The sequence below is a fragment of the Odocoileus virginianus genome, unplaced genomic scaffold, assembly GCF_023699985.2.
Source record: "Odocoileus virginianus isolate 20LAN1187 ecotype Illinois unplaced genomic scaffold, Ovbor_1.2 Unplaced_Contig_183, whole genome shotgun sequence".
NCBI lineage: Eukaryota > Metazoa > Chordata > Mammalia > Artiodactyla > Cervidae > Odocoileus > Odocoileus virginianus.
In genome coordinates this window covers 7,465-20,136 of record NW_027224500.1, presented here as the reverse complement: position 1 = coordinate 20,136, position 12,672 = coordinate 7,465, and the positions used below count along the sequence as shown (strand labels likewise).

The following is a 12,672-nucleotide window of genomic DNA, read 5'->3' as shown; positions in this document are numbered from 1 at the left end:
TTTAAGATAACAGGATTAGCCAGAAGGTTTTCAGGAAGGAGAAACTGTCCTCAAGCAGGATACATTGTTGTTATATAATCCTTCAGTTCAGCCCAGTCGCTCAGTCATGTCTGACTCTGTGACCCCATGAACCACAGGCACACCAGGCCTCCCTGTCCATCACCAACTCCCGGAGTTTACCCAAACTCATGTCCATTGAGTCGGTGATGCCATCCAACCATCTCATCCTCTGTCGTCCCCTTCTCCTCCTGCCCTCAATCTTTCCCAGCATCAGGGTCTTTTCAAATGAGTCAGCTCTTTGCATCAGGTGGTCAAAGTATTGGAGTTTCAGCTTCAACATCAGTCCTTAGTACAGAGTTTAAACTGAGTTGTTTGTTGTGTAATCATCAGACTAAGGAATGTAGAAGAAAAAAAAGATGTCCTTTCCTCCTCCTTGAGAATTCCAGACCCCTATCTCCTCTTTGAGAGCCCCAGACCCCTTTCTCCTCCTCGGGGACCCCAGACTTCTTATCAACCTGCCTAGGAATTGACTCTCTCACCGCTATTATTCAATATAGATTTGGAAGTCCTAGCCATTGTAGGAAGAGCAAATAACGCCATGATAGGAGGCAAAAGCAGGAAGACCAGGCCCTCACCCTGGCAACTAAGGCGACTATCAGGTCACCAAGACACAACCAGTCAGAGACTATCAGGCCACCCAGATACAGCCAATCAGAACTTGTTTACAGAAAGATCCCGCGCGCGCGAATGTCTGACCAATGAAAAGACCCCCGCGAACATGTAACCAATCCGCTTCGCTAAATGACCCCTGCTTATGTTTGAAATTGGATGTTCTATAAATATGGGTAGAAAACCGGGCTCGGGGCTCTCAGCCTGTGCGCCACTGCGTTGGACACAGCGGGGGCCCTAGCTCGAGCTAGCAATAAACTCCCTTCTTGCGTTTTGCATTGTCTCTTGGTAGCTTTCTCTCTTCCCGCTCGGGGATTCGGACATCGGGCATAACATTTGGGGGCTCGTCCGGGATCCCTTGGCGAGGAGAGAAACCTCCCGAGACAGAAGGAAGAATCCGAACGGTACCGGTACCCAGTCAGGTCAGGGAAATCCAGTGTAAAACCGGGGCCTGCTAGGAGAGCAGGGAGGTAACTGGTACAGGGAAATCCAGTGTAAAACCGGGGCCTGCTAGGAGAGCAGGGAGGTAACTGGTACAGGGAAATCCAGTGTAAAACCGGGGCCTGCTAGGAGAGCAGGGAGGTAACTGGTGCAGGGAACGTTCCTGCCGGTGTGAGACCAAGGCCAGCGAAAACGCTGGAGGGCGACCGGCTCTGCGGAGAAAGGGGTCTTTCGTCCCCTGATCCCGCGGCAGTTGACCAGTGGACACTGTTTGGTAAGTTGAGTCTGTTACGGGGGAGTGCACCCCCCCAGAGACCTAGCACTTGGTTGTCGGCCGACAATTGTCTGTCCGTGTGTTTGTCTACGCCGTTCCGTGTTTGTGTGAGTGCCGGCATTGTCTCGCTTCTTGTCTTCTTTTGGTGTGTCATTTGCTATTTCGTTTTGTCTGATCTGATCTCAATTTCCTAATCTCTTTGGGAGCTTCAGTGAACGGGCGAACGATTGTGGGGGCAATTGATGAGTCCTGGCCAGGGCTACACTCTGGTGGACTCTGAAGGCCCAACAAAAGTGAGCCTAAGTAACTAGAGCCCGACCGGGTGAAGCTCCCCCTTAATACCTCAAACTGAGAACGTGGCCTGAAATTCTTGGTGTGGGCACGGGTCAGGCACTTAAGAGCCGCTAGGGCGCCTGCCACTTGAAGACTCCCGTGAAAGGATAAGGGGGTCACGGAACGGGCCAGAAACCCCTAGGGTGCCCGCCCCCAGCAAGAAAACTTCCGTGCAACGACACAGGCACATAAACAGTTCCAAAAGCATACCATAAGCCCAACCTCTTGGCCGCCACCACTCCTGATAGGATTTTTGGTGGTTGTTCTCATTGACTTCTCTCTCCCTCTTCTTCCATACCTCTTGTTCCTTAACTATGGGTCAGGGAGAATCTACTCCACTCTCTCTCATGACTGATCATTTTCCGGATGTGAGAGCCAGGGCTCATAACTTGTCTCTGTCAGTCAAGAAAAGTAAATTAATAACTTTGTGTTCTGTAGAATGGCCTACCCTCCAGGTTGGATGGACCCCGGAGGGTACGTTTCAGCCCTCCATAATACAGGCGGTGAAAGAAAAGATAATGGCGCCAGACCCCAGGGGCCATCCAGGCCAGGTCCCTTATATCGTGGTCTGGCAAGATCTGGTAGAAAACCCACCTAACTGGTTAAAACCTTTCGTCCACAGAACTTCTAATCCACAGGTCCTGGTGATGGAACTCACTTCGGAAGAAACTAAGAAGAAAGAGAGATCAAAACCGGTCTTTCAGGATGCCTCTTGCCCAAACCTAATAGACTTGGAAACAGAAGCAAGGCCCCCCCCCTTACGTACCCCCCTTAGAACCCCCGGGTGGAGGGGAGGGATCAGGAAGGGCGGCAAGGGGCGACCACGAGGGAGGACCGGCACTGGGGACCCGGGGAAGGACTAGGGGAGATAGGAGTATGCAAGACCCTGGGGACCCAGAGTTACCGTCATCCACTGTTCAGGCACTCCCCGTCCGGGTGGGACCAGCGAACCCGAGCGGAGAACGGACCTATCAGTACTGGCCCTTCTCCACGAGTGACCTATACAATTGGAAAACACAGAACCCCCCTTTTTCGGAGAAGCCCCAGGGCCTCATTGACCTCTTAGACTCTATTCTGTTTACTCATAACCCCACCTGGGATGATTGCCAACAGTTGTTACAGGTACTCTTCACCACGGAGGAACGGGAGCGAATCCTGGCAGAGGCACGAAAACGAGTCCCCGGGGTCGACGGGAGACCTACTGCTCAGCCTCATCTCGTGGACGAGGGGTTTCCCTTGCTGCGACCTAACTGGGATTTTGAGCAGGCGGAAGGTAGGGAGCGTCTCCGAGTGTACCGCCAGACTCTGATGGCTGGCCTGAGGGCTGCAGCAAGGAAGCCAACCAATTTGGCAAAGGTAAATCTGGTGAGGCAAGAGCCCACTGAAAGTCCGGCAGCCTTCTTAGAGAGGCTAATGGAAGCTTTTAGACAATACACACCCATAAACCCCCAGGCTGACGAATCGCGCGCCGCCGTGATACTAGCATTTGTAAACCAGGCAGCTCCAGACATCAGAAGGAAATTGCAGAAAATAGAGGGGCTAGGAGAGCAGACAATACAGGACTTATTGAAAGCAGCTGAGAAAGTGTTCAATAACAGAGAGACTGCAGAGGAAAGGGAAGAACGGATTAGACGGGAGGAGAGAGAACTAGCAGAAAGGATCAGGAAAGAAGATAGGGAGTATAGAACGAGGGAGAACCAGAAGAACCAGAAGGAGCTAGCCAAGATTCTTTTTGCGGGGATGAGAACCGGATCAGGAGCGAGGGAGCTTCGGGGCCGACAAGCGGGAAAGAAAGAGAAGCTAGAAAGACAGACCTTAAAGAAAGATCAATGTGCTTACTGCAAGGAACTGGGGCACTGGAAAAACGAGTGCTCTAAGAGAGACTCAAGGAAAGGAATGGCCCAGAGGGAGAAAGTCTCCCCCGAGAATCGGGCCTTATACATGGGAGAAGACAGTGACTAGGGGAGTCGAGGCTCGGCACCCCTCCCCGAGTCCTGGGTAACCATAAATGTGGAGGGGAAACCCGTTGGCTTCATGGTAGATACTGGCGCCCAACACTCTGTTTTGAATAAAAGGATGGGACCAATGTCTAAGAAAACCAGCATAGTACAAGGAGCCACGGGGACAAAAAGATATTGTTGGACCACAGAACGAAAAGTAAATCTGGGGACCCATCAGGTGTCCCATTCGTTTTTGGTGATACCAGAATGCCCAGCCCCTCTACTTGGAAGAGACTTGTTGACTAAAGTTAATGCTCAGATCCATTTTGACCCTGGGGGAATCTCAGTCACAGATGGACTGGGACAGCCGATACATGTCTTATCCCTAGCCTTAAGGGATGAATACAGACTTTTTGTGCATAAGCCCTCAGAGGTCATAGCACCAGAAGTACAACCGTGGGTCCATAAATACCCCTTGGCCTGGGCAGAAACGGCAGGAATGGGACTGGCCAAACAGAGACATCCGATCGTCATCGAGCTCAAGTCAGAGGCAGTTCCTGTGAGGGTGAAACAGTACCCTATGAGCCAGGAGGCTCGGCGGGGGATCACTCCCCACATTCGACGGCTCATGGATGCCGGAATTCTCAGGCGGTGCCAATCCCCTTGGAACACCCCCTTACTGCCGGTGAAGAAGCCGGGGGGGACAGATTACAGACCTGTCCAGGACCTGCGAGAAGTCAACAAGTGGGTGAGTGACATCCACCCCACTGTCCCTAACCCATATACCCTCCTGAGCAGTCTGCTGCCTGAGTACACTTGGTACACTGTGCTGGACTTGAAAGATGCCTTTTTCAGCCTACCCCTGGCGGCCCAGAGCCAGGAGATATTTGCCTTTGAGTGGACCGAGGGGGAGGGCCAACCGGTAGTACAGTTAACTTGGACTCGCCTCCCACAGGGGTTCAAGAACTCCCCTACCTTGTTTAATGAGGCTCTGAGTGAGGACCTCTATGAATATCGGACTCGCCACCCAGAGGTCATTCTGCTACAATATGTAGATGACCTTATGTTGGCTGGAACCACGGAGGAGGCATGCAGCCGTGCCACCGGGGACCTCTTACAAACCCTAGGCACCTTGGGGTATCGCGCTAGCGCAAAGAAGGCACAAATAGCCCGGCAAGAGGTCACCTATTTGGGGTATAAGATCAGGCAGGGGCAACGATGGCTAACCCAGGCCATGAAGGAAACAATACTACAGATACTAGAGCCCAAGACCCCCCGCCAGGTGAGGGAGTTTCTGGGGACTGTTGGATATTGTAGACTGTGGATCATGGGGTTTGCAGAGAAGGCTCGGCCGTTATATGAAGGGAGCAGAGAGACTCCAAACTGGACCTGGACTGAGCCCATGAAACAGGCTTTCCAAACACTCAGACGAGCCCTACTAGAAGCCCCAGCTCTTGCCCTGCCTAACCCAGACAAGCCATTCCAACTGTTTATAGACGAGAAGCAAGGAATAGGAAAGGGGGTCTTGACGCAGCAATGGGGACCATGGAAACGGCCAGTAGCATACCTGTCGAAGCGATTAGATCCAGTGGCCGCTGGGTGGCCCCCTTGCCTTCGTATCATTGCAGCCACTGCCCTCCTCGTCCGCGACGCCGACAAGTTGACGTATGGGCAGCAACTCTCGGTCTTCACCCCCCACGCCATCGAAGGGGTTTTGAAGCAGCCGCCGGGTAAGTGGATCTCCAACGCCCGCTTGACACATTACCAGGCCCTGCTGCTCGATGCCCCACGGGTGCGCTTTCAGACCCCCTGCTTCCTGAATCCAGCCACGCTCCTACCTAACCCAGAGAAAGGCCGCCCTCTCCATGAGTGTAGTGAGATACTGGCTGAGGCCCTGGCGGCACGAAAAGACTTAACTGATGTGCCACTAAGCAACAGTGAGCTGGTATGGTTCACCGATGGGAGCAGTTATGTCAAAGACGGGCAAAGAAAATCGGGGGCCGCCATAGTTGATGAGTCTGGGCAGACGATATGGGCTGAAACACTCCCCCCAAATACTTCTGCACAGAAAGCCGAATTGCTTGCCCTAATACAAGCTCTAGAGCGAGCGAAAGGGAAAAGAGTCACCATTTTCACGGACAGTCGATACGCCTTCAGCACTGTCCACATCCAGGGCCCCATATATCAAGAAAGGGGATTTCGGACAGCTGAGGGAAAAGAAGTCAAGAATTTGCCTGAGATTCGCAGGCTCCTAGAAGCTGTCCAATTGCCCCGAGCAGTAGCTATAGTGCATGTTCCCGGGCACCAAAAAGGGGAAGACCCAAAGGCAAGAGGTAATCGGGCGGCTGATGCGGCCGCTCGGAGGGCAGCCAGCCAAGACTACGCCGCCCCCATATTGACTGTGGAACTTCCCCCTCCCGGTATGGGGGCCTTGCCACCAATTCCCGAGTACTCCCACCCTGATCTCGACTGGATCACTAAGGACACCACCCTCCAGAAGGATGTGAAAGATGGATGGTATCGGGACCAAGACAGCAACCTGATATTGCCTGCCACCCTGGGTCGTCATTTGTGTGAACACCTACACGCAACCACACATTTGGGAGAGAAAAAGACTTTGACACTTCTCCAGACGGCCCGCCTGAGGTTCCCCCGACAAAAGGCAACTGTACGAGAGATAATTCAAGCCTGTAAAGCGTGCCAGTTAATGAGAACAGAGAAGAAGCAACACTCAGGAGTGAGGTACCGGGGGGAGGGGCCCGGGCAACACTGGGAGATAGACTTTACTGAGGTAAGGCCAGGGAAGTATGGGTATCGCTATCTGTTGGTTCTGGTAGATACCTTCTCGGGGTGGGTGGAAGCTTTCCCCACTAAGGGAGAGACAGCCATAGTGGTTGCTAAGAAGATCTTAGAGGAAATAGTGCCTAGGTACGGGCTGCCAGTGACTATGGGCTCTGATAACGGACCTGCCTTTGTGAGCCAGATTGTACAAGGGCTGGCCCGAGCTCTGGGGACGAAATGGAAGTTACATTGCGAATATAATCCCCAGAGCTCAGGACAAGTTGAGAGAATGAATCGGACCCTAAAAGAAACACTGACAAAATTGGCAATAGAGACTGGCGGGGACTGGGTGACCCTCCTTCCCTTCGCACTCTTCCGGGCGCGTAACACCCCATATAAGCTGAACCTTACCCCCTTTGAAATTTTGTATGGAAGACCCCCTCCTGTGTATCCTATTTTTGAAGGAAAGTGCCTGCCACCCCCTGCTCTGGGACAATTCCGGCAAACAATAATGGCATTAAGCAAGGTGCATAACCGTGTTTGGAAGTTGATCCGGGAGGTATACGAGGACCAAAATGAGAAGGCCCTCCCCACACATAATATTAGCCCGGGTGATTGGGTTTGGGTAAAACGACACCAATCTAGAGTATTAGAACCTAGATGGAAAGGTCCTTATGTTGTTCTCCTAACCACCCCTACCGCTGTTAAGGTTGACGGGATTGGACCCTGGGTTCACTGCAACCACGTGCGGCAGGCCACGCCAGAGGAACGAAATAAGGCACAGACAGAATGGAAGGCGAATGTTCATCCGTCGGATCCTTTGAAATTGAAGCTCACCCGCCGGGAAGCCTCCTAGTCCTCTTGCTGATGGCAGCCATCGTCAATCCAGGGATGACTTCTCATGGCCACATGGACGATCCCCATCATCCTGTCAATATGACTTGGGTGGTCTACAATCCAGAAACCGGAAAACTGATCAACTCAAGCTCGAATGTGGCCCCTCGGGGAACGTGGTGGCCCGTTTTGACTTTCGACTTATGCGTCCTGGCAGCTGACAGCAATGGCTTTGGTCCCCACCAGCTAAGTGACTTCTTTGCCCATGGCACTTTTGGCTTGTTCACTCATGGATGGAATAAGGTACCTGTGTATGTTTGCCCGGGGGATGGTAGAGATCGGAGCCAAATTAATAAATGTGGGGGAGTTGATTCTTTTTATTGCGCCGCCTGGGGATGTGAAACCACCGGGACCGTAGACTGGCTCCGAGGGGATTCTAATAGGGACCTTATTAGCGTAAAGTCAGATCCCAACCACCGTAACTGGCAGACAATGCCCAAACCAGGACAATGTTTCCCATTACAGATTGAGTTCACAGATGAAGGAAAAAGATTTACCAGATGGGATTTTGGCCGTGGCTGGGGCCTCCGTCTTTACAAGAACGGATATGACACTGGAGTTCGGTTTGAGCTTAAATTAAAACTAGGACCACTCTATTTGGCCCCCAAAGTAGCTCTGGGACCAAACCAGGTGATAGCTCCAAAACCTCCGTCCTCGCGCAGGCCCAGCCCAGAGGCCAGAAGGACCTCAGAGCCTGGCCCCTCTAAACCTGGTTCGCAGGGAACACCCACAACTGTTAGTCCGCCCCCCCCAGATCCTCTATGGGCTTTAGTAAATGCAGCCTTTGCAACTTTAAATAATACTGACCCTAATGCAACCCAATCCTGCTGGCTGTGTTATGATCCTCGCCCCCCTTACTATGAGGCCATAGGCCTCAACATCTCCTATGACTTATCTTCAGGCCAGAACCCACCCCAATGTCGGTGGGAGGAACGTAAGGTTGGTCTCACGATGAAGGAGGTATGGGGACAAGGACTTTGCCTGGGCACAGTACCACGGGACAAGACTTCCCTTTGTGCTCAGACTGAAGGTAATCTAAGCCTTCAAGGAAAGGACTGGATTGTGCCAGGGGTCGGGGGATGGTGGATTTGTTCACATACGGGGTTGACCCCATGTTTGAATGTGAAGGTTTTTAACCAGAGTCAAGAATTTTGTGTCCTGGTTGCTATAATGCCAAAGATTTTATACCATTCTGAAGAGGTTATGTACTCACATTGGGACCGAGGAGTACGTAGAAAAAAGAGAGAGCCACTTAGTGTAATCACCATGGCTGCTTTATTCAGCCTCGGGTTGACAGGAGCAGGAACAGGAATAGCTTCACTGTCTCTACAAACCAAGGAGCTGTCCTCTCTCCGAACAGCCATAGATGAGGACCTGACTCGTATAGAAGAATCAATCAGCCACCTAGAAAAGTCTCTAACCTCCTTGTCTGAAGTAGTATTGCAAAATAGGAGGGGATTAGACTTAGTCTTTCTCCAGCAAGGTGGGGTCTGCGCAGCTCTTGGAGAAGAATGCTGTTTCTTTTTTTTTTTTTTTTTTTTTAATTATGTCACCTTTTATTATTTTACAGCATATTTCCAAAAAATGCCATTACAGTTGCCTTAACTGCTCTATAAGACCTGGAATCAAAGAACACTGAGAATTAGAACACACACATCAAGCTGTAATACCTACTTGTGCTGAACCATTACTACCAAAGGGATGTTGTTTCTTAAATAAGCAGATGTGTGGCAATGCAAAATAAAATACAAACTGGTTAGAACAGTAAACTTTGTTTCAATGGCTATAGAAAGGAGGTGGTTTTGTTGTGTTTTTTTTAAAACATCTGGTCTGGCAGCAAGATGTAATATGCATTTAGAGCAATACATGCCCTGAAAGCTTATATTTTCAGTTGTGTGCATCACCTGAACTCAGAGCCCAGATGAAAAAAGTAATCACTCTCCATACTCTCAACACCCCTCCCTCCATAAGGTCACAATATTCCTAAACTCGAGATTCTTGTTGGTGAACTATTTTACAATTTTTTCTCCAATGACACTGGATGCTTTTAGTTTTTTCTCTGAAAGAGAAGCAATGAAAATGCAAGGACACCCTCCAGGGTCCAATTTTCACATCACATTCTCCAAGTAGTAAAATAGCAGCGCTATAACGTGGATGAAAAAAGTTTTCAGTTTCCTCCTATTCCTCCTTCAGTTTTTAATCATATTGGCATTAAAATTTATCTGGAGTCAGTGGGCTTTCCCAAAGAAAATTTTTAGTTGCCAAGTATTTTCAGAAATTTATTAAAGCGTTACATATATGTAATTAGCTCTTATCTACCAAAAATATATATATGTATATATATTTGTATTTATTTATCTTACCTTCACTGAAGTGCTGTTTTTTTTTTTTTTTTTTTCCTGGCTGAACATAAGAACCTAGTGGACGGACAAATGCTGGCTTTATTTCTTTATAAGCAATAACTGGAGTCTTTTTTCTTTTCATTCAATAGAAACTGCATGTTCATAATAAATTCACAAAAGGCAATATAAGGAAACACCTACCGAACAGGCATCTGCCAAACAAGTCATGTTAAGGTTGGACTCTACCAAGTAGCACTATGGCATTATAGACATTCCATTTTTCTTTTTTCAAGTCTGTCAGTTCTTTGCTAATTTTTTCCCCCCTAGCAGGGGATAGTGTGTAATCACAAAGTAAGGCCTAGAAACCATTCATAGTCACTCCCAATATTAGGGTGGACATCATTCTCAAGAGCTGATATAAACCAGACTGAGCAGGAAGTACTCAACTAGAACCACATTTGGGCCCATTCAAATAGTCTCCACTAACACTTTGCTGATACACATGTTCCCTTCTCGACTGATTTTGTGTTAACCTTCAAAAGCTTCTAACAAGTAAGACTGCAAAGTTTTCATAGAGTTGTAGTCTTAGGGGGACTGCTACGTTCCAAAGAATATGTTTTAATTCACAAAATGTCATTGGTAACGTCTTGTCCATAAACATGGTTGGCAAAATTTTAAAAAGGCACAAAAGGGGAATAACGAGAAATGCTTTCCACTTTCAGTGAAGAGTACCAAAGCAAATATCTTTCACGAGAAAAGGCAGAGAAAAGTGTTCAGTACGTCATGCACAACTTGAGCTAAAAAAAAAAAAAATTATCTTCTAGGTCCTGAAGCTTGAGAAAATGAGTTTTCCTAATCACGTGCTTCATGTCAAATAAAATGTAAAGCTGCACAATACATGTTTGGTTTAACAGTGGACCCTTTTTTTTTTTTTAAGTGAGGCAATTAAACAAAGGACAACAAAACCAAAATACCTTCATCATCAAAGCAACTCCACCTGTCGCCTCTGTCCCTTTTACCACTTAGGGGGGTAAAATGTCCGGTAGAATGTAAAATGCAGCATTCTCAATCATGGGATCTAGAAACTTTTCATGATAACTTATTGCAAATTGCACTTGACAGTTCACCACGACAATGGAAAACTGGCCCCTTGTTCGCTTATACAGTCCTTGAGCCCCAAAGGGAAGTCACCAGTAGAATGACCTGGATAAAAAGTTTGCAGCTGTGCTCAGCCAGCTAGCTCCACCCTCCGGGTGGGAGCCCACCCGGGACACCGCCTTGTCCTGCTCCTTCGTGGGACTCTCATCCTCGGGCAGGTAGTCAGGCAGCTCCGTGTTCTGTTCTACCTCCACAGGCGTGTCCTGGAATGGGACCAGCATCTCTTCTCCACTCTCGCTCTTCACAACCTGCTGAGCCTTCATAACCTTGGTTGATGCTATTGCTGATGCCAACGCCTCTGCTTTAAGGTCTGAACGGATTCGTACCACACATCTCTGAACGGCCATTTGAAAAGTAAAGCTAATAACACCTTTAATTTTTAACAAGGCCTCTTCACACAGGTTTCTCCGGGACGTATCATCAAGACCATCTATATGCAAAACCACTGTTTTGGCACGTTTGTTTGTAGTTCCCAGGAAAAACTGAGCTTTCCTTCGACGTGAATTCATTTCACTGAAACTATCCCCATCTGCCATATTGGAAGATTGAAGAATGTCATAGATTTCAGAGGCTAGCAGTTTTGTTTCCCCTGGAGTTGTAGACTTCTGTATAACATTTTGCAAGCTTAACATCATTCCCAGCTCTCCTTTCATCTTTTCTCTGTTGGCACGGCACTCTGCCAAGTATCGAAGAGCGAGCAAAGCTGAGTGGACGACAGGGGGGTTGGGATGGTCCATAAATAAAATAAGGCCAGGCAGACATCCCTGATCCTGGACAATGGCTCGTCGGTTTAAAGGATCTGCGGCTAGGTCTCGGAGCTGGTTAACTACAGAGAGAGCATCAGGTTCCTCATTCATGGTGGAGGAGGACGAATTCATCTTCTATGCCATACACGTGGACAAAATCTTCTTAAATTCACTCCAGCGCTCTAGGAATTCACAGCCTGCCGCACCATTAGGGCCACATCGACGATGAGGTAGAGGAACCCAGAGGCGCGTAGCAGGGTCAGCGACGACAAACGACCAAGCTGTCTTCTGGAGCCGAGACGCGAGGACGCTGGCCAAGAATGCTGTTTCTATGCGGACCATACAGGTGTGGTGAGGGATTCAATGGCGAAAGTGAGAGAGGGACTAGTGCAACGCAAAAGGGAACGGGAAGCCCAACGGGGATGGTGGGAATGGTTTGGATCCTGGTCACCCTGGCTAACCACTCTGGTCTCAACCCTCCTGGGCCCACTTTTACTGTTAATACTAATACTTACAATTGGGCCTTGCATTTTAAATAGACTAATCACCTTTATCAGGACACAGCTAAATACTATCCAGATTATGGTGCTAAGGCAACAATACCGGCCGATAGGTCGAAATAAAGAAGAGGAAGATTCCTCCCCATAATCAAAAGACAGGGGGGAATGTAGGAAGAGCAAATAACGCCATGATAGGAGGCAAAAGTAGGAAGACCAGGCCCTCACCCTGGCAACTAAGGCGACTATCAGGTCACCAAGACACAACCAGTCAGAGACTATCAGGCCACCCAGATACAGCCAATCAGAACTTGTTTACAGAAAGATCCCGCGCGCGCGAATGTCTGACCAATGAAAAGACCCCCGCGAACATGTAACCAATCCGCTTCGCTAAATGACCCCTGCTTATGTTTGAAATTGGATGTTCTATAAATATGGGTAGAAAACCGGGCTCGGGGCTCTCAGCCTGTGCGCCACTGCGTTGGACACAGCGGGGGCCCTAGCTCGAGCTAGCAATAAACTCCCTTCTTGCGTTTTGCATTGTCTCTTTGGTAGCTTTCTCTCTTCCCGCTCGGGGATTCGGACATCGGGCATAAC

The 12,672-nt window shown here is 49.2% G+C and overlaps 1 protein-coding gene across 2 annotated transcripts; it reads right to left on the bottom strand.

Annotated features, from left to right (window-relative positions):
- Positions 1-10,575: 10,575 nt before the first annotated feature.
- On the bottom strand, positions 10,576-11,895 carry LOC139034277 (armadillo repeat-containing protein 1). Of its 2 annotated transcripts, XM_070464735.1 has the most exons (2): positions 11,437-11,693; positions 10,576-11,246 (listed from the first exon to the last, which is right to left on the bottom strand). In XM_070464735.1, exons 1-2 carry the CDS (start codon positions 11,592-11,594, stop codon positions 10,862-10,864), a joined length of 543 nt encoding a protein of 180 aa, XP_070320836.1. In that variant the 5' UTR covers positions 11,595-11,693; the 3' UTR covers positions 10,576-10,861. The 2 variants fall into 2 exon arrangements, with proteins under 2 accessions (XP_070320836.1, XP_070320835.1); XM_070464734.1 differs by having other exon boundaries at positions 10,576-11,895.
- Positions 11,896-12,672: the final 777 nt, after the last annotated feature.

Bases quoted from the DNA above. Each gene is read 5' to 3' on its own strand.
- LOC139034277 (XM_070464734.1), bottom strand. From the start codon at position 11,710: ATGAATTCGTCCTCCTCCACCATGAATGAGGAACCTGATGCTCTCTCT.